Below are 19,911 nucleotides of genomic sequence, written 5' to 3' on the forward strand. Positions count from 1 at the left end.
TTGCCGTGAAAGCTACCTATGGTACGGTCAAGAGCCTGGTGGGTAGCCATACAAATTTGAAAGCAAATTAAAAGGAAGGGAAGAGAGATCCAGGAGGTCTGGCGCGACCTGTGTACTAGTCCTTATCGCTCTAGCTAGGCGCAGCAGGTCCGGTGGCCTGGCCGTCGGCAGCCAGCAAGAATACTGGTTAGATCAAGCTAATATTAAAATATTTATATTTATTATTAAAAAGAAAGGTTAAAAAGAAAATTCCCACCTAGCTAGGGTTGTTGGGTATAAACCAGCCCGGCCCAGCCTAGTCCGGTCTGATCCAACTGCATGTCTAGAGTCGGGCCGTTACCGAATGAACCAAAGTGCGCAGCCGGCCATGGATGAAGTGGCATGGCCCACGGGCTTGTAGATTGGATTGGATTGCATTGGACTGGAAAGAAATAGAAGCGTCGCTGCCGGCATAGGAGAAGGGAAGAAGCAACCAAAAGCCGTCTATGAACTTCGACCTTGATCCTGCAATCGCTGCCCAATTCTTTGTATTGCTTTGTCAAACAAGATCCCTCTAGAGATATGATGGGTGTCATCACCAACAACCAAAATCACCTAGAAATCAAATAAACAGTTTAGAGTTATGCAAATATTTTGACAGAATTTGATGAGTCGTGTAGGTTAGAAGCATACACCCTTTCTCGGGGGTGAAGCCAGCCAAAAGAATCAATGGGGTTTTGAAGAATGATCATATATACAATTTGAAGGCACTATTTTCCAGAAAATTCAGTATGGTTTTGAAGGCACTATTTTCCAGAAAAATGAATAGTTGATGTTGATCTCACTTGCTTAATATGCACAAATTGGAGGTTACCTGACAAAATCATATTTGTCTGGTACCTTTTACTCTATTTTATTGCTTCTCCACTAAAGTTACATGATAGTATTGAAAGAGGCACAGTTGGCAGTTGATGAATCGAAACCTTTCCCTTTTAGCAGGCACAAATTTCACCGGCTATAAATATTGGGAACCAGCAAACAAAGAGCTACGCTAACAAATCTACCAAGATCTAGTGAACCCAATAATGCTGATACTGAATAATGCAGATGCATTTTTTTTTTTTTTTGAACGTAATGGCAGGAGCTCTGCCTTTCAATTAAGATAGGGAAAGAAAGTTTATGTACAATCAAAGACTAGCGAGATTAAGGTTTCATCCCCACCTTCCCCCCATACACCTGTGAGCTAAACGTACTCAAGAGCTCTTTTCCTTTGGTAATGCAGATGCATATCAGCATATGTAGACCACTAACCTTCTTTTCTAGAGTTATAGGATCCTCGCCTTCAGCCCAACAACAACCATTGTAAACTGAAATGTCATATCGACATTGCACGTAATTTCAGCCCAACAGCAAGGGTTGAATTGTGAACATAGCGGCAAGACTCTGTACCACATGGAAGAAGGTTAAAATGGAAAGCAGGAGCTCTGGCATTCAGTGACAAAGGGAGAGTGCTAAATAAATGCAACTGAACAAGAAAACCGTAAGAGACACCTTTCTATTAAGCACCAGGTGGATGAGCTGGCCCAGTGCTATAACACTACCAAACTTTTGAATGTCTTCATTAGTTTTCTAATTTTATATATGCTAGAACTGCATCTGCAATATATCCTTGCACCATGAATTTTAAAGAGATCATACATCATAGATCTTCGAGTGGCCTTAAAAATCGGCATCAGCTACCCCCTATGATCGGAGAAGCGAATGAGATCATGATTTGACAACGCAAAATTCATAGGAAGGAAAGTCGGATGGGGGCTCACCGTGCTTCCCCAGCGGTCGTGCACGGCAATGTTGGTCTTCCAGTTGAGCAGCCACTCTGACACTGTCGCGGTGGCCCTCACAGGCAGCAATGTGCAGCGCAGTACCGCCGTCAAGGTTGATGCTGCAAGAGCAGTTCCCTAGACGTCACACTACAGGTAAATAGTATAGAAATGTGTAACACAAAAACACATCTTCAACCTCAGTGTACAGGAAAATTTCAAAATTTGACACCTGAGTGATTATGGTTTGAAAATTTTCACTCAAACTGTACCTCGCCTCAGAGCAAAATGAACATCACTCTCTCTTTTCAAGCTTATCCATGAGTTAATGCCAAAACCTCTGCTACATACAGAACATTTTAATTGCTAAAATATCTATCTTTTGCATCAGACCATCCACCACAATGAAATTCTCACAAAGATAATCTCAGGAAGCCCTAGCTTACACTTCCTATCTCCAGCAGTTTCATAAATAATGCACGCAAAAGTTCCTAAAATAAAATTAAGGATCCCAAAATTTGGATTTTTTTCAGCATTTCAAGCAAATCCAGCAGGCTTTCTTAGTAACTGTAACCTAATAGTAGTAGTACTATTACTAAATAGAATGCAGGCAGTAAAGCAGTAGCTAACAGCCAAAAAAAAAAATGCAACGTAACAGGCATTACAGGTCACTACTGGATAGATTCAGGAGCTATAAGATGGTGTGACTACAACCTCAAGCTGCCCTGGTAACAAAGGTCTCAAGTTCGTGACGCATGAGCCATCAAATCACATCGCAATCCCAGCATTATAGCAGCAGTTACCCAAAGTCTCCCACACCTATGCTGTGTTCCACAGATAAACACGAAACGGCAAGGTAAACGCTACCGAACCGATCTTTGTATTGCGGGGATAAAAACAATTCGGTCGCAAATGAGATAAGGAAGCAGAGAGGAGGCGTGCTCACGCGTGAGGAAGTACCGAAGTAGGAGACGACGACACTCTCCGTCCTCTTCCGCATCTTGGCCTGCACGCGCGCCGCGGCGCGGCCCGCCCCGTGGGAGGCGGCGGGGGCACCAGTGGGATCAAGTCGAATGCTGAATCCCCAAAAGGGCTCGGCCGTCGCCGGCGAGAGGGGCAGCGGGGAGAAGATTTGGAGTTCGTGCATCCTGGTAGAGCAGCGGCAGCAGAGCCAGCGTAGGTGGAATCCGAGAAGGAGATACAGGGAGAGGGGTCAGCAGACAGCCGCAAGACTCACCTGGATCACACGTGCGGTGGGCGAGTGTGGCCGCGGCTCGCGACGGCGATCGAGGCGGGCGGGCGAGGGCGAGGGCGACGTCGGAGGAAGACCAAATCCACCGCGCGAGGAGCGAGCAGGCGCGGTGGCGACGGGGATCACCTCGGGTGGCACCCGCCGCCCATGCGAGCTAGCGAAGGCGCGCCGGGCAAGCGCAGACGCGAGCGATTTTTCGCACGCCTGTCAACGATTCTCTTAGGAATATTTTAGTGGTAGAGATAAAAAGAAAAATACTGGTCAACTAATGCTACGAAACTCCACGTCTCATCATCGCCTCATCGGTACTAGTCGATGCATCCGTAATGGCTGTGTTGGCATTGGCACCAAGCTCACGGCAGGTACAGATTAATATATATATATATATATATATATATATATATATATATATATATATATATATATATATATATATATATATATAAAAGGCAGTTCGTCAATTGCTACTGAGACCGACTCCGACAGGGCTATCCAAACCAAAAAAATAAGTCGCTCACAGTGGATTTGCCTATCAGATATCGGCTTCAACAGTTGACCCAACCACAAGACGCATTCTGGGTACCAGGCCGAAGGAAACGCAAAAAATAACGTCGCATCTCTCCTCGCTACGCAAATCTTCGACGGTGGAGCTCGCCCGCGGAAGCAAGGAATGGCCGAGCTTTCCTTCCCTCTCGGCACACACGGCCGACGCCTGGGAGCACCACCTCGGTCCGCTGCTCGCTGTGCAGCACAAGCTGAGCCCGCGTAGCCTTGGGCCGCTGCCGCCATTGGGGAACTCGAGCTCAAGCTCGCGCGCGTACTTGCCGAACCGGGCTGAGCGCCGCCGACGCCGTCATGCTCTGCTCGGAGATGCACTGCTTCAGCCACAGGCGCCCGCACCGGAGCTCCGTCTTGGCCTGCTAGAGACGAAACCGCAGCCGGCCCGTCACCCGCCACTGCCAGGCCGGCTCCACCCGAAGCCGCCGCGTTGAAGCACCACCGGAGCCGAGCGTCGAGGCTGCCGCCGTCGCCGTGCTCTGCCCTGCTCCATCCCTTCCCCTCCGGTCTGCATCTTCCCTTCTGCCCTCCTCCTCTACTTCACATCATTACCCAAGGAGGTCCTGGCCGCCGCGCCGTCGCTGTCGTGCAAGGTGTAGAGCGTGGCGTCCGACCTCGTCGTCACCGGGGACGACGCGCGGCGCGGGGTGGCGAGGGTGGCGGCCGCCGTGGAGGGCCGTGATGTGGGCGTCCTCGTCAACAACGCCGGCGTGACGTACCCGTGCACCGCCTACTTCCACGAGGTGGAGGCGCCCGTGTGGGAGGCCGTGGCGCGGATGAACGTCGAGGCCACGGCGGGCGAGGCAGTCAGCTCGTCGGCGTCCTCGACCGTGCGGTCATCCTCCGCTTCGGATGGGCTCTGCCTTTTGCGTCGCTATTGGAGAGAGCTAAGTTACAGATGCGTGACCTTTTACTGTGTATAACCCAAAATCGTGAATGGGTATCGTATTTAGGTCTCCTTTGTTGGAGACATAGCATGAGTACAACAGAGTATGAAATGAATGAAGGAGAGTTAACTTGAGCCGTGTGCGAGTAGTGTGTGTGTGACACAAACACAGACACACGGATACAGACAGCCATATGCCAATGCATCAAACTGAAACTGATGGAGAGGAGATGTCGACGAGTTCTAGGTGGAGTTTGTTTTACATACAGTACCAAGCAAGCAAAAGATGCTCTCTTTTTTCCCCTTGGCTAGTTGTTGGATGGATCAGTTCAATTGTTGTCGGCGGCGGTGTGCACGGCGTAGGACGGCTCCGGAGCAGCGGCGGCTGGTGGCGGCGCAACGCCAACAGTGTCCTTCTTGTCGACGTTGCCGTCCTCCTTGGGGATGATGAGGCCGTAGCCGCCTTCTTTCCTGCGGTAGACGATGTTGACCTCGCCCGTTGCCTCGTCCCTGAAGCAGTAGAAGTTGTGGCCCACGTTCTCCAGCTGCTCCAGCGCCTCCTCCACCGTCAGCGGCGGCATCTCGAACACCTTGGTGCGCACCACCTTGGCGACCACCGTCTGCTCGTCCTCCGCGCCCACGGCCGCCGCAAGATCGGCGTCGGCGGCGGCGGCGTCGGTCACGAGCAGCAGGTCGGCCGGCGGGAGCGGGACCTCGTCCCAGCCGTCGCCGTCACCGTCGCGCCGCACCTCCGTCTCCTTCTCCTTGATCTTGCGGAGCTTGCGCTTGATGATGGCGGCGGCGAGGTCGATGCTGGCGTAGGTGGACTCGGCGTCCTCCTCGGCGCGCAGGACGCCGTGGCGCTTGCTGAAGAGCGTGATCTCGCAGCGCGACGTCTTGGGGCCCCGCCCGAGCTCGCCGCCGCGCGCGGACAGGCGCACGTCCACCTCCCGGACCAGGTGGCAGTGCTTGGACACCGCCCGACCCACCTTCTCCTCGATGTGCTCCTTGAGCTTGTCGCTCAGCTTCACGTTCCTGCCCTGCATGATGAGGCGCACCGACGAGAGGGGCCCGTCCCAGGCCATCCGCACCGACACGGGCAGTCCACGGCGGCGGCAGCGGGGGTCGTCCACGGCCACCGGCACCGCGGCCAGCCCGCGGCCCAGGAAGCCCGAGCGGAGGGCCACCGAAGCAGCAGCACAGCAGCGAGGATGGCTGTGGCGAGCGATTGCGGCCGAGGGGGAGGGGGACATTGCGGTTGCCACGGCGGCCGCCATGGTTGCTCTCTTCTCTTTCTTGAACGGACGGACGGAAGGAGGATGAGGATTCCTAGCGAGTGCACTGAATCTTCTACACAAGGGGGGATTTGGGGAAGGGAAGGCAAAGGAAGGAGGACTGAGATGTGGATTGGCCCTATCCTATCCACTTCACCCTCTAGATTTTTCTTACTACCGGACGAACACGACGGCCAACTGGCCAGCCCGCCCGCCGCGTAATGTAAAGTGGGAAGTGGGAACGGATGCATATCCCTCCGTGCCCGTCGCCCGATCCACATTCTCACCAGAATGCAACCGTACCAGCGATGAAAAAGATACGCCCCAACCTATTTATTAGTAATCAATTAAATACAAAACATCCACCCAGGCATCAGGATTGATCGCTCTGATGGTAACGCTTGCCCAGCAAAACCAACACACACGGTCTATCTTAATAGATACACTACATGAAAAATGCCCCCGCGAAAGCAATACCATGTCCCCTCCCTAAAACTAGAATGCAACATCTAGTGTATGTAAGAGTTTGTCTCCTTGGGAGCTCCGGCGGTCGGTCCTCTCAGCGACAAAGCCACGCAAGGAAACAATCCAATAAATAAAAATCACCAGATACTTTGGTAACACAACGGGAGGCACAAAATGGTTAAAACGAAAAACAAAAAAAAAGGAACTTTACAGACCATGAACCCGGACAGCCATTATCCGCAAAGACAAGCCCGCCACCTTCAATCCTGCCTTACTTGCCCAAAGGCCAGAGAGAGGGAGAGTGCCAGAGTTAGAGATCCATGGCGGCTTGCTTCACATACCCTGCTGTTTGCTACTGTTAAAACTCCAGTCACTTGTCACAAACAAATGTCCATGCTCCTCTTCTCTCTTCTCACAAGCTCAGCAAGAACTTGAAAATATCACTCAGTGATATAATGCCCTCCACACGTTTGCTCCCAGCTTCCACAATGAACACCCGCCGCACCCCTAGCAACAAAATACCAAAAACGTAAGACATTTTCCTTCTGGTTCAGGTTCAGGTTCAGAGGGCAGCAACACCAGCAGCCTCCAGGTTCCAGCGGACTCACCAGGATTAGCCAGTCGCTCCATCACCTTCAGCAAAGGATCAGATCGGAGGCACATCTGGCATCTCTGACCGTTAAAAAATCCAAAAGGTGTATTGGCATCTTGTCCAAGCTGCAAAGCCTGAAAATCACAACACAACAGTTTCAAGCCCAAAACCAAAACATATACATAATTCATGGGACAGCCCCGTTTTGAAATTACACAGCACAGCCACTTCTAGTCCTTGATCTTCCTTTCCCTATTCTGTAGGATAGAACTTCCACCCTGCTTAAATCTTATCAGCATTGGCTCTTATTACCGAAAAAACAAAGTTAAACACCCCCAAGCTATTTTCCAAACTGCTTACAGAGAATGTGCACTTATTCAGAAATAAATAGCAGCGAGATAATGCATTAATTTCCGATTTCCAAATTCCCAACTCTTCCCGTAACAGTTCCTCTAACCAAATCACCATATATAGTTAAGTTAAACAAGGTCAGCTAGCCCAAACGAGTTGTTTCAGGCTTTCAACCAAAAGATTTAATCGAGATGTGTGTGGCATTTATTAGCATACCTGATGAATGGTCATCTCATCCAGCCGAACATGTGTGTAGACCTTGTCTTTTGCTAGGGCTGTGATGTCACTGCAACGTGAAATGCATAGATAAATACATGGGAAAAATATAAGAAACACAGCCAAATACAGCAGGCATCTGCAGGTCAGAATGGTGTACCTTCTAGAGTAAGTGTCAAGCAGGGCGTCATTTTCATCCACGATTGGTATTGAGCTTACTCCAGCTACATACAACAGTGAGTACAAGCTTAAGAAATTAGTTACATAATAGAGCCAATAGTTTCTAGTGGAAATGGTGTTGAACTTCAGTTGATAAACAAGAGCTGCCATGGGAAATGCAAGCAGGAGCACTAATGACTTGTGCATTTCCAAATTGTAGTTTTCAGTTCCAGGAAAACGAGCAAAGAACATACCTTGAACCAACATGTTAAGGGCAGAGCTAAGTGATGCATTAGGTCGCAACATAGCCAATGGACGACTGTTAGGATCACCAATTTTCGGAACCCAGGAACCCAGCGGAATGGAGCACACTGGTTGGTTCAGAATAGGCAAATTACCAGTCGAGTTTTTGAAATATCTACAAATACCTGAAAAGTATACAGGTAAACTGTCTTAAGATATCTTGTAACAAGTTACTCATCATTGCATAAAATGCTTCATTTTTCGCATGGGGAGAACTTACATGTCAAAATTCCAGAAAGGGATGCAAGATGCAACAACTGCGGGAATGATCCATCCGATGATGAATAAATAACTGGCACTGTAGAAATGCCATTTTGCAAAAGCTTTACTGCAATGTCCCTCAAGGATTCATAAGGGGTGGCCTACACAAGAGACGAAAGAGTATTAGAGAATTGGCAAATAAAAAAATAAAAATAAAACTGAGCTTCAAATGCAAGGAAAAGAAAAGAAAAAACACTAAAAGTTTGAAGGCAATTCACATCCTCATATTTCACAACCATGGAAACACATATTATGTTAAAGAGCCCTGTAATTCTCATCGATATGAGCAAGCATAAACTATGGAATTCAGAAAAGGAAGAACTCTGGCCCTACACAGCCCACTGCTCCCCTTAACACTCAACCCGAAGCAACACCCCACATCCTTTGCTGTCCTATATTACCCTACCTGATCAATGGACCCTTCCTGCACCATCTACTCCTGATCTCCTGCACTGCTGCTCCTTTCACACCCACTAATGCCTACTCACCACCAGCTGCTCTACACTCAAACTGCAGCGGGTGCTTCCAGCAAACCTACTGCTAGATTTAACAACAGGGGCCAATCTAGCTATTAGCCAACATCGGTACCACCACCCTCCACCTGAAATGAATGAGCCACAGCACCCATTCTCCAGCACAGAAACCAAGTAGCTAGGCCAAACTGTACTCTCAGCCACTAAAACAAATGTGACCTTCCAACAATTCAGAATCAAGTACCATAGTTTCATCCTGATATAGTACGAAGGTTCGATCATCAATTTTATGATAAATATCAATTCAACATAAAAACACTATATTCAAACAGTATGAGATTCATATTCACTTTCCAAACATAAACAAGGCACCACTTACATGCACTAGATGCTGATGTGATCGCCACTGACCATCATTTCTTCCATAAGTTTGCCGCTTAGCCTCTTTCCATGCAGATATAGTATGTGTTTCAAGCTGCTCTTCTGTCAAGTTCGAGCCATGAGTTTCTAGCTGCAGCAGAAGCATGATAATTTTATAAAACAATTCAACCAAAATAACATCCAAAGATAAGCCCACATAAAGCTCAACCATATATATTTCTTTACAGATACACCATATCCATCACATACTATCGTACTTTCGGTTTACAACACACAACGAAATAGTGACACTGATTAATACGCTAGTCATTTATATCTCCGTTCTAGGAGTACATTGAATTTTGTTCTCCAAAATCCTCCTAACAATGATTCCACAATTTTCACTATATTAGTTTCATATTTTAGAACTAGTACTGACCATTTTAGATATAGAAAAATTCAACTAGCATCAGTATGATGACAACCAGTTGACACAGCACAGAAATTGAGTATTCCAGCATCTCGTAAAATGAGAAACACATACTCAAGTTGCCAAAATCACTTGTTTTCATTGTCCAACCAATGTTTAACTGAGACTACTACCAAAATCCTCTGAGAGAAGTGCTATGCAATTCCCCAATTCCACATCTAGTTGAGGGAAGGGATGACAGAAGAAAACCAACGTAACAAGAAATTAAAGAAAACTAATAGCAAAGAGCAGAGCAAAAAAAACTTGCCTCCCGCAATATAAGTATGAAATCCAATGGGCTCAGAAGACCAACAAATTGACCTCTGAATGAGTCCCAGAGAGGAGCTACAGGAATCCCCTGCAATTTTAACCATGAAATGAACATATTCAAAATTACGCAAATATTGATGAAGGAAGCCATAAAATGGTAAATGGTGACAGCTAAAAAGCATTGCAAGTTTGATAAGAATAAACCATAATAAGAATGCTGGAATGCATAACAAGAAATGGCAGGTGTCCTGTATGTATGCCCTACCATTGGGACAATTTTCACCTAGGAAAACAGAATGCAGTAAAGAGACCAATAATTGAAATCACTTAGCTTTGCAACATGTTCATGGTATTGACTTGTACATACTATTGCATAGATTATTGTACGTCTATATGCACTTTACGAGTGTAATTTTGAATTTTCATTCAATTCTGTGGAACCAAATAATACATCTATATATCACAAATTGCTAAATATACTGCACCTCTATGTGCAATATATGAAGTAAGAAGTCTAACATGCAGCTTAAGCATTGTGAGCCTGTTTGGTTTGCCTTCAGACAAACCTGCCTGGGGCTGAGATGCATGTATGGAGCAGGGGTTGCCCACAAGTTTATGAATGTCAATAGAAGATATAATGGAAGTGACAGATCAGGTAAGACTCAATACCTGTTCATGTAGAATATGAAAAGATTGCTTCACAGGTAAATTAATGTCTAGAGCAATAACCTGAAATTCAAAATATATTAATCATTTTATTAGAAAACTTAAAACTGAAAATAAAACCATGGAATGCACGGCTTACATACCTTGCCCGAATCCGGGAGTAAATCATAGCATGTATGCAAATTCAGATATTCAGAAACACGGCACCTAGAGATTTGTATTGCAGCCTCTGAAACTCTCGGAGTACCTTCCGAAACGGTACCATCCGACAACGTAACCTGATTATAAAGAAAAAGATATCATTGTCAAGCTATCCTATGATTCTCAGACAAAACCAAAATATTGTTTATACCCACAGAAATATAAATCACAACACTAAGAAGGCTATGTATGTCCAGCATAAAATGCTTTAGAAAAATATAAACCAAACAAACAGAACTAATAGATCAAGTATTATGGAACTTCCTTACCGTACGTTGAAAATTTTCATTATCCACATCCATGTTCATCCTGCTTCCAGGTGTGCTTGGACTCAATAAGGCATTTATTTGGTTAAATTCCCTTGTCAAGCACAATGTGTTAACTATACCAAACTCCCCAGATATAGTAGGTTGGCGCTCATCATGCCGCCACTCCCCATCCACAAAGAACTTGTACTGCAATAACAAATCAGGAAGCTTTTACACACTGGTCACAAGGGTGCCATGCACACTTTATTTTTTTTAATAAAAAATAGAGAGCAGAAAGATAAGTTTGCATTGGTAATCAAATGCAGTTACAAAGACTTATCTAAAAAGGTGCAATGTCACATGCATGGCATGCACAATTTATTAATAAAAAACAGAATTTTACATGAGAACACATGGAAAAGCTTTAAACTGCATCCGAATTTGGTAATGTTAATGTATCAGAAAAAAAGACGAGAAATCCATGAAAAGGAAGAGCACAATAATCGCAGTGTATTAATTAAGAAAAAATACTACAACAAGCAAGTTACAAACATAGATGGGGTCAGAGGAGTCCAGAACATGAATGAAGTCATAATAATCCAAACAGTAAATATCACAGCAGGAACACGACAACAGTTAAGTGGCCAGAGGTAAAGAAGGGGAACCTCGTGAATCCCTGGAGACAGGCTGCAAATAGCCTGAAATACAGTGGGGCATCCTTCGACAGGAGACATCGGTAAATGTTCCGACCACCTACGACAAAAGCTATAGCTGTTAGGTGCAGCAGCATAGCGACAATTCAGAGGGCGTTGTGAGTTAGCAAATGGCAGAGAGAAGTAGAGTCAAACAATTCCGCCTTCACCACGTAAGGATAAATAACTGATATGGCCCCCTGTTTAAGGGAAGCTGCATTGATTGAGTAAGCTATATAGTTCCCTATCATTCATGACATCAGATAGATCACAGATACACTCAGTGGCGGATCCAGGGGGGGCTGCCCGTGCTGCAGCCCCCCTCGGGAACCTTAAATCACATGCAAAATACTGTTCATTAGCCTCTAAATCACCATTATTTTCTTAACTCTAGCCCTAATCTTCATTATTTAGCCCCCCCGAGGAGCTTATCCTGGATCCGCCCCTGGATACACTGCACCCAGTAAGGGAGCAAAGGGATAAATCTATGCATCAATGAATTGCAGGAAAGCTAGGAAGAAATCTTAGGATGACACCAAGAATACAGCTATACAGAGTGAGGAATGCCAACATATGGTCAGATTCATTCGATTGGGAAGCAAACAACACTTGAGGCAATGGATGGGGCAGCCATCAAACTAGTTGTGCACAAGCAAGAGCATCTACTCTACTAACATAACACTACTCCACTAACGTAACACTAGTAAGCAGGTGGAATCGCGAGTAGATAAGTGCATGCAGGCATACTGCTAGAGCAGGCAACGATAATCGGTGGGGAATTTGAAACATAAATAAGCAACAACTCAACTCAACCTGGTAAAGGAGCCTGAGACGAAGACCCTCTTTCCACCGTAGGGCCAAACGAAGCGGGTGGGGACGGTGGCCCCGCCGCTGCTGACGCCGACGGCCCCGGCGTCGTGGGCGGAATCAGCGCCGTGCGAGAACATGGCGGAGGAGGAGAGAAACGGAGCAGCCTAGCCGGAAGGGACGAAATCAAATCGGGTGGTGAGGAAGGGAGCAAACCCTAGAGTCGAGGGAGTGAGGGCGCGCGCACGGGAAGAGGCGAAGGAGAGGAGGAGGTGGGGCACCAGCCGCGACGGGATCCTCCGCGTGGGCACGCGGGAGGGCTCCCCGCGCGAGGAGAGGTCACCCGCGGCGGGGCGAGAGGCCCCCGCCACGAGCCATCGCTGTCTTCCCACCCGCGCGCGCGTGACAGGGACGAATCGGGTGCGGGGGCGGGCGCGGGGAATCGGGGCGAGATCGAAGCGGGAGGCTGGGTGGGTGGCGGCGGCGGCGGCGGGGAATGGGGATCCGGAGATGCGAATGCGGCGTGGCGTGCGGGGGGGCTAGGCTTAGGCGAGGAGGGAAGGCGGAGATGGAGATGGAGACGGAGACGGAGACGCCGAGACGGAGGAGAGGAAAGGAGATGGGGGCAAGGCAAGGGCAGGGAAGAAGGCTGGCAGGCAAGAGAAGGAAAGGGGCCGGCCCCCGTCCGTCTCGTTCCCGTCTCTCGGCCCGGCTCCCTCCCCTTCCAAGGGTTGAAAACGAGTCCTCCTCACCCGCGGGATCTTCTACGCCTTCACTCTGCTTGCTGCAATATGCACAGGCTCAGCATATTCAGGTTACTTCTCACCAAGAGGACAGACAGGTGTTTTCTTTTAGCAAAGCACGCAAAATTCATTTTTCAACCCCCAAAAAAGCAGAGTTCCTCACATAAGCGGTGAAAGTTAGGTATTTATTATTAAACAAGAAAACTAAAAACACGGCAAACGATTGGCTGTGTGAAACCGCTACTTTACGTGGAGTCCTCCGATGGCTCACGCATCTCTTCTCTATCTCCACCGACTCACTACTACCAAGAGGCCGCCGCTACTTTATGTGGAGTCTCCCGATGGGTGATGGCTCACACGTCTCTTCTCTATCACCACCGACTCTCGCTACAACCAAGAGGCCGCTACTTTACGTGGAGTCCCCGGATGGTTCACGCATCACTTCTCTATCTCCACCGACTCGCTACTACCAAGAGACCGCTACTTTATGTGGAGTCCCCTGATGGCTCACACATCTCCTCTCTCAGATGTCTCCCATCTCCACCGACTCGCTACTAGCAAGAGGCGAGACAGGTGTTTTCTTTGTGCATTTAGCAAAGCATGCAAAAATCATTTGTCAACACAAAAAATGTGTCTCCTATCTTCACCGACATGCTAGAGGCAAGACGGTTGTTTTTTTTGTCCATTTAGCAAAGCAGATAATTCATTTGTCAACAAAAAGAATGCAAAGTTTCTCACATAAGGGATGGACGTGCAAGCGGCAAGCAAAGAAAGCTAGCCAAATTATTATTAAACAAGGACGCCGGAAGCATTGGCAAACAGTTGGCTACGTGAAAACCACTACTTTATATGGAGAGTCCCCCGATGGCTCGCGCATCCCCTCTCTCTGATGTGTCCTATCTCCACCGACTCGCTAGAGGCAAGACATGTGTTCTTGTGCATTTAGCAAAGCACACAAAATTCTTTTTTAATAGAAATACAAAGTTTCTTACATAAGCGGTGAACGTGAAAGTGACAAGCAAGATAAATTATATTAAATTAAACAAGGAAACTAAAAACATCGGTAAATGGTTGGCTAAGTGAAATCGCTACTTTACGTGGAGTCCCCAAATGGCTCACACATCCCCTCTCTCTCTCTCTCATGTCTTCTATCTCCACCAACTCTCTAGAGGCAAGACAGGTGTTTTTCTTGTGCATTTAGCAAACCTCGCAAAATTCATCTTTTCAATACAAAAGTGTAGAGTTTCTCACATAAGCGGTGAACATGCAAGCGGCAAGCAAGAAAAGATAGCTAAATTATTATTAAACAAGGAAGATAAAAAACATCGGCATTCTGTTGGCTAAGTGAAACCGTTGCGTCGGTGCAGAAAGTGACCAACACGTAAATATTTATAGGTTTGCCTGCTCTAGCCGTAGGGGAACCGGTCGCATGGCGGTCGCGGCAGAGACAATGGGGTCCCTCCGGAGAATCGGCGAAAGACAGTAAAGAGCGAGTAAATAACAAAGCGTACGTTACTCATAGTTGGGTTGAGCCCTGCGTGGGCTCGGAGCGAAGCGTAGGCGCCTCGTCATAGAAGTTGCCGGGAGTCCCAGAGCCAACGGAGGACGCGCCTCCTCCGATGAGCACTAGAACAAGTGCCTCCTCGTGGAGGTGTAGTACGCCGAGCCGGTCGGCGATGAAATCCACGCTTCCGAAGAGGAAGGCCTAGGACAGCTCGAAGACAGGAGGAACCCACATCCCAACAGGTGGGAGCACGGGAAACTCCAGCGAGCCGAAGTGAGTCGTATCGCTTGAGCCCGCCACGGCGAAGATGGCGGAAAGGTGGGCCATCCGATGACCAAAAGCGTGAACGTACAGCGTCTTCCCCACGGACGTCGCTAACTATCGGTGTAGAAAGTGACCAACACATAAATATTTGTAGTTTTGTCGTACGTTGTGATCGGATGTGGCCTAGCACTCAATGACACCGGGTTTATACTGGTTCAAGCAATGTGCCCTATGTCTAGTTTGAGTCGGTCGGTGACTTTATTCCTGGGCTCAGGTGCTCGAAGTCTGCTGTGGGGTTACAAACAAGAGGGAGAAAAGATGGGGGTTGCAAGAGGTCTGGTTGGACTCCGGACTAAAGGGCCGAGAGCGATGGGAGCTCCTACGTGCACTAAGTATTCAAGTGAGTGCTCTGTGTTTGTGAAATTGATCGTGAATGGATCCCCTTGTTGTGAGAGAGTGCATCCCCTTTTATAGATGAAGGGGACAGCCTTACAAGCGAGAGAGAGAGTACGTATGCTACTAAGTCTTATTGCCCACATAGTCGGGTATAAGATGATGGTAGGCGCCCATAATACTGTTTGTGTCAGACGCATGTGGGAGGTTTTACCGCATTCACCATGTATGGCAAATGACGGCGCCCACAACACTGTCGATGCCCAAAGGCATGTGGGGGTTTTACCATATTTGCCTGGTATGGGAATTGATGGCGCCCATAACACTATAGGGTAAAACATTAGCACCCACAACACTGCTTGGGTTCTAACATATCTGGAAGGTTGCAGGGCATCCTTCTGACATGTCCTGTTGGTACTATCCTACAGGTGTACAGGGTACTGTCCTGTAGGTGTATAGGGTACTGTCCTGTAGGTGTACAGGGTACGGTCCTTGGTATTGCTTTTGACTTGAGCGTCCTGCTTTACTTGCTCCATCCATTTCATGAGTTCTCACCGAGCGGGCGTCCCCAGTCGGTTGGTCCCAGTCGGCTCTGACTGCGCTAGTCGGAGAAGAGCTATAAGTAGAGGTTCGGCGCATCCTTGGTTGGAGATGTGTGTCAGAGTTAGAAGCGAGCGTTGTTCCTCCTTGGCCAGGCCTTCTGATCGGAGAGGTGGGCCAGAGTCGGAAGTGAGCGTTGTTCCTCCTTGGCCAGGCCTTCTGGTTGGAGAGGTGGGCTGGAGTCAGAAGCGAGCGACGTTCCTCCTTGGCTAGGTCTTTCGGTCGGAGAGGCGGGCCAGAGTCGGAAGTGAGCATTGTTCCTCCTCGGCCAGGCCTTCCAGTCGGAGATTGGATCTCCCTTCTGGCCTATCATTAGGTATTTCGGCCGGCCTAGGAGTTGCACGTCATTCGCAACGTCATCTGTTGGGCCAAGCTTTTGCTAGGAAGCAGGTCCATGAGGGACCCTGAGTTTATGAACCTGATATGTTGTTTTTATGTGGAGTTCCCTGATGGCTCACACATCCCCTCTCTCTCTCTCTCTAATGTCTCCTATCTCCATCGAGTCGCTACTCACCAACCCTAGCAAGTGGCTAGGTCTAAGGCAATATAGGTTTGTGTGTGAAGCCATAGACAAGAGGATGGGCTAGGGGAAAAGGGGTGCTATTGAACACATCTAGACCCACCCTAGTTTTAGATTTGGGATTTTGGCGTTTGATGGGTGCATGTGCTTTGTGACTAACATATGTTTTGCATGAATCATATCACATTGAGTTAGTCACAGTGCATACATGTGGAGGATCTTGGCTTCGGAGTTGATTTCAAGCATGGACACAAGGATAATCGTGGAGATCAGGAACGCTAGAGGGACCAAGTGCAAATTTAGTGCTTAGAGGCACTTCACATAGTGTTTAGATCTTTGTTTTTATCTTTTGTCATATTATGGGGTCAAGATTAGTAGCTTGATGAGCATGATAGCATTTGGATGTACACATATGTTATACTCTCACCAAGTAAATGCAAAAGTGAGATTGAAGTTCTAGTGCATTTGTTTAATAGAGAGAGCATCTATTGGCACTAGGGGCTAGTGAGCAAGCTTGAGGGCTTGTTACTCTTAGAGGTTGCTACCTCCTAGGTGGCTTGGTGACAAGTGGCTCCATTGAAGCACCACGGGAAGATTACACGATAGCTCTAGAGAATGATTTGTATGGGGCTCTTGTGCTTGTCCTGTGGGAGATCACAAAGAGCAACTCTAGTAGAAGGAGGGGCAAAGAGTGTCAAGTGGATTGTCCAACTCAAGAGGCTAGTGCTCATGTTGGAGCTTACCTTGTAAGGTGATCCGAGCTTGCTGGCTTGGAGTCTAGCGGAAGGAGTGCATCCTTGTACTCGCCTCAACTGGGAGTAAGTGGTTGGAAAGCCACGAAACCTCAAACAAAAATCACCCTGTCATCTTGTCTCACTTTTGGTTTGCGACTCCCTAACACTAGCTTTTATTTGCATTATGTTTTTCTAGTGTTGTTGCTCTTGTGCTTGTGTAGCCCGAGTGGTTGTGCTAGTGTAGTGCTTACTAGTGTAGCTTGTAGGTATTGTTTACCTTTGATAACTAGTATGTCTATAGGAGCTCCCTTGTGTTTGCTTGTATTCTAGTTGCTTAGGTTTGTGTAACCTTGCAGACTAGACTTGTGTAGGTTAGCTATCTCGACACCCTAGTTATATTGTTTAGTATCTTTTGTAGGGTGCTTGTGAACATAAATAGAGAGGTGTAGTCGTGGATAGGCCATTAGTTTAATTTGTTGTTCAACCGGCTAGCCTAAACGCTTAAGTTTTATAAATGACTATTCACCCCGCTCTCTAGTTGGCCTCCTTGATCCTAACATAAGCTCGACAAGATTTTTGCAGTGCTTAGGTAGAACATCTAGCATGCTGCCTAGATTATCTAGTCACCATAATATCCTACAAATCCTTGCTTTGGTGACCGCCTGACAATACACACTAGAGACACAACAGAGCACCTCTAGAGTCTTACTCTAGCAGATTGTCTATAAACCACCATGGGCTACCCATAAACGTGCGCCTAAATATCATCTACACTGTCTTCCTCCGATGGACCGTCTGTCTGTTCCCATGGACAATCCGAGTGAGCATACCAGAGCCACACCTTCTCTGTAGTGCTCTGCCTTACATAGGTGGACCATCCATAAAAAACCCATGATCCATCTGTCCAGTCAACACAAAGTCATAACTAATTCGCTCCACCTTGACCTTGTCCTATTGGACCATCCGCGACACCTTACGATCCATCTAATAAGCCATCAATTGAGCCTAAGTGTCCCTTGGACTTATTCAGGTGGACTATACATCCCTTCTAGGTGGACCATTCGTGAGGTCACAATTGAAGCATAGTTTCCTAAGTCAGAGATGCTCGGACCATCTAGTAGCCTCTGTGCTCCACCCAAGTCTAGATACAAGCATGAACTATACCCAAGCCCTTTACCTATGAAGCCCCTCTTGTCCTATATAATATGCGCACCTACCACCTCTCAAGCCCTAACCTATGGGGCCAAGTCGACCCTTCTCTTAAGATACATCCTTCACCAAGAGCACTCAATACTTCTGCCTAAAAATTTCCCTGACCTTACTTGCACTTAATCTATCCACTTTGTTTACTTAGAGCACTAGGACAAGCAAAAACATAAAAAGGGATGAGAAGGGGAGCAACTAGCCTAAGTCCTACATAACAGTACTAAGGTGGTGGAATACGTAGGCCAGACATGACTGTCACCACCAGTCGGCTACCACTACTATCCATTGAACTAAATGCAAACCAAGGTAACCACAAGTCTAGATACCATGTGTACACTGTTGATTACTACCTTACTTGATATCAAAAGCAAGGTACCTATGCAAAGTATAAACTATGCAGCAGACGAGGAACCCATAAACAACTTAAGTAATAACTAAAATGCTTAATTAAACATAGGAACAAGAGTTACCATACAAGAGCCCGCATTTATCGAGGATGAAATTTGTAATTGGGTGGAAAGTGCCCACCCAAAGGGGCAAGCCTTCCTAAGAGGGAGAGAGTGTGGTAATGTGATGTGCAAGTGTTTTGGGGAGTAGAGATGGTGGGCCCTTCAATCAATGGGATGAACTACGAATAGGATTGCTCCATTTTATGCCTCCTTGCATGTCTCCAAAGATCAATAGATTTAGGCCAACTGTAGGATCAGGCAACCTAGGGGGAGGTTGGTTGACCTTCCCTTAGGGCCTATGCTTTGAGGTCCACTTACCTTGTGCTCTAGGATGACTAAGGAGGCTTGACACCAAAGTTAAGATCCATTAAGCTTACTGGTAGGTCGCCTAACCCTAGTTATCCCCATTTCAACCCACCATCTTCTAGGAAGCATAACATTTGTGTCTGAACTCTGAATTAGGTGATCCAATGTCTATTGCATTCATATTGACAAGCTCTTTGATGTGGTTGGTTTAAATACTCCCTCCATCCCAAAAAGAATGTAATTCTGCATTTCAAACCTTGCCTCATAAAGAATGTAATTGTAGAGTTAAGGTCAACTTTTTCAATGGGACCCACTAATTAAAAATATCCCTACATGACTAAAAACTACCATCAATGAGAAGAACATTCTAAAAGACTACCATTTCTAGAAGATAGAGAAGGGGCAAATGCGTAATTTTACACCTACATTAATCTTACCTCGAAAAGCGAGATTTACATCCTTTTTGGGACAGAGGGAGTATGTGATTTGAGCAGGTATTGAACCATATACATGTCTCATTTTGTTCCTTGCTTAGAATCATGTGGAGTTGTCTAGATATGCCATAGTTTATCTCTTAGTGATCCTTGGTTCCCAACAAAGCACTTAGGAACACAAAACTTGTGAAAACCAATTAGATTAAAAGCCTATAGCTATGGTGGAAGCCATGTGATTCTCAATTTTAGCAAGAAATGATGGTCGGATTATTTGAGTTAAGGGCCATCAATAGTTTAGGACATGTGACCCATCACCATCTCTCAATGCGGCAAGTTGTGGTCTCGTGTTCCGCCATCGTTGTCCGTGTGTGATCATGTTCTACTTACCCATTGCTCATGGTAAACTTCAGTGGGCACCAAGATCATGTTCCCTGTTCTACTCACTCGCGCGCAACT

At 47.1% G+C, this 19,911-nt stretch overlaps 3 protein-coding genes across 11 annotated transcripts; all 3 read right to left on the bottom strand.

Annotated features, from left to right (window-relative positions):
• Positions 1 to 290: 290 nt before the first annotated feature.
• Positions 291 to 3,428, bottom strand: LOC136517911 (uncharacterized). Of its 9 annotated transcripts, none has more exons than XR_010774368.1 (5): positions 2,760 to 3,428; positions 2,514 to 2,623; positions 1,800 to 1,921; positions 1,291 to 1,722; positions 291 to 594 (listed from the first exon to the last, which is right to left on the bottom strand). XR_010774368.1 is itself a non-coding variant. In XM_066511565.1 (5 exons), the coding sequence occupies exons 2-4, from the start codon at positions 2,944 to 2,946 to the stop codon at positions 1,378 to 1,380; spliced, it is 354 nt and encodes a 117-aa protein (XP_066367662.1). In that variant the 5' UTR covers position 2,947; positions 3,037 to 3,428; the 3' UTR covers positions 291 to 594; positions 1,291 to 1,377. The 9 variants fall into 9 exon arrangements, 4 of the variants coding, with proteins under 4 accessions (XP_066367662.1, XP_066367664.1, XP_066367661.1 ...); XR_010774370.1 differs by having other exon boundaries at positions 1,291 to 1,422; positions 2,746 to 3,428; XR_010774367.1 differs by having other exon boundaries at positions 2,746 to 3,428.
• A 1,174-nt stretch (positions 3,429 to 4,602) lies between these two features.
• LOC136518797 (ribosome-binding factor PSRP1, chloroplastic) lies at positions 4,603 to 5,913 on the bottom strand. The gene has a single exon (XM_066512480.1). It carries the CDS (start codon positions 5,770 to 5,772, stop codon positions 4,825 to 4,827), a length of 948 nt encoding a protein of 315 aa, XP_066368577.1. The 5' UTR covers positions 5,773 to 5,913; the 3' UTR covers positions 4,603 to 4,824.
• Positions 5,914 to 6,345: 432 nt separating this feature from the next.
• On the bottom strand, positions 6,346 to 12,983 carry LOC136518796 (sucrose nonfermenting 4-like protein). Its single transcript, XM_066512479.1, has 13 exons — positions 12,309 to 12,983; positions 11,469 to 11,556; positions 10,825 to 11,010; positions 10,498 to 10,632; positions 10,358 to 10,417; positions 9,687 to 9,776; positions 8,969 to 9,100; positions 8,076 to 8,217; positions 7,807 to 7,980; positions 7,554 to 7,617; positions 7,394 to 7,463; positions 6,843 to 6,960; positions 6,346 to 6,741 (listed from the first exon to the last, which is right to left on the bottom strand). The coding sequence occupies exons 1-13, from the start codon at positions 12,440 to 12,442 to the stop codon at positions 6,647 to 6,649; spliced, it is 1,488 nt and encodes a 495-aa protein (XP_066368576.1). The 5' UTR covers positions 12,443 to 12,983; the 3' UTR covers positions 6,346 to 6,646.
• Between the last annotated feature and the right edge of the window lie 6,928 nt (positions 12,984 to 19,911).

Source organism: Miscanthus floridulus, chromosome 17 (assembly GCF_019320115.1).
Source record: "Miscanthus floridulus cultivar M001 chromosome 17, ASM1932011v1, whole genome shotgun sequence".
In the NCBI taxonomy this organism is placed as follows: domain Eukaryota; kingdom Viridiplantae; phylum Streptophyta; class Magnoliopsida; order Poales; family Poaceae; genus Miscanthus; species Miscanthus floridulus.

What these genes read in the sequence shown, in the direction of transcription:
- LOC136518796 (XM_066512479.1), bottom strand. Translation starts at nt 12,442, where the DNA reads ATGTTCTCGCACGGCGCTGATTCCGCCCACGACGCCGGGGCCGTCGGC. An exon ending in CACATCAGCATCTAGTGCAT is followed by an intron (nt 8,218 to 8,968) that starts GTAAGTGGTGCC and finishes TCTCTTGTGTAG; the next exon opens with GCCACCCCTTATGAATCCTT. An exon ending in CCTTTCTGGAATTTTGACAT is followed by an intron (nt 7,981 to 8,075) that starts GTAAGTTCTCCC and finishes TATACTTTTCAG; the next exon opens with GTATTTGTAGATATTTCAAA.
- LOC136517911 (XM_066511565.1), bottom strand. Translation starts at nt 2,946, where the DNA reads ATGCACGAACTCCAAATCTTCTCCCCGCTGCCCCTCTCGCCGGCGACG. An exon ending in TGTCGTCGTCTCCTACTTCG is followed by an intron (nt 1,922 to 2,759) that starts GTACTTCCTCAC and finishes CTGCTCTTGCAG; the next exon opens with CATCAACCTTGACGGCGGTA. An exon ending in ACGACCGCTGGGGAAGCACG is followed by an intron (nt 1,423 to 1,799) that starts GTGAGCCCCCAT and finishes CATGTGGTACAG; the next exon opens with AGTCTTGCCGCTATGTTCAC.
- LOC136518797 (XM_066512480.1), bottom strand. Translation starts at nt 5,772, where the DNA reads ATGGCGGCCGCCGTGGCAACCGCAATGTCCCCCTCCCCCTCGGCCGCA.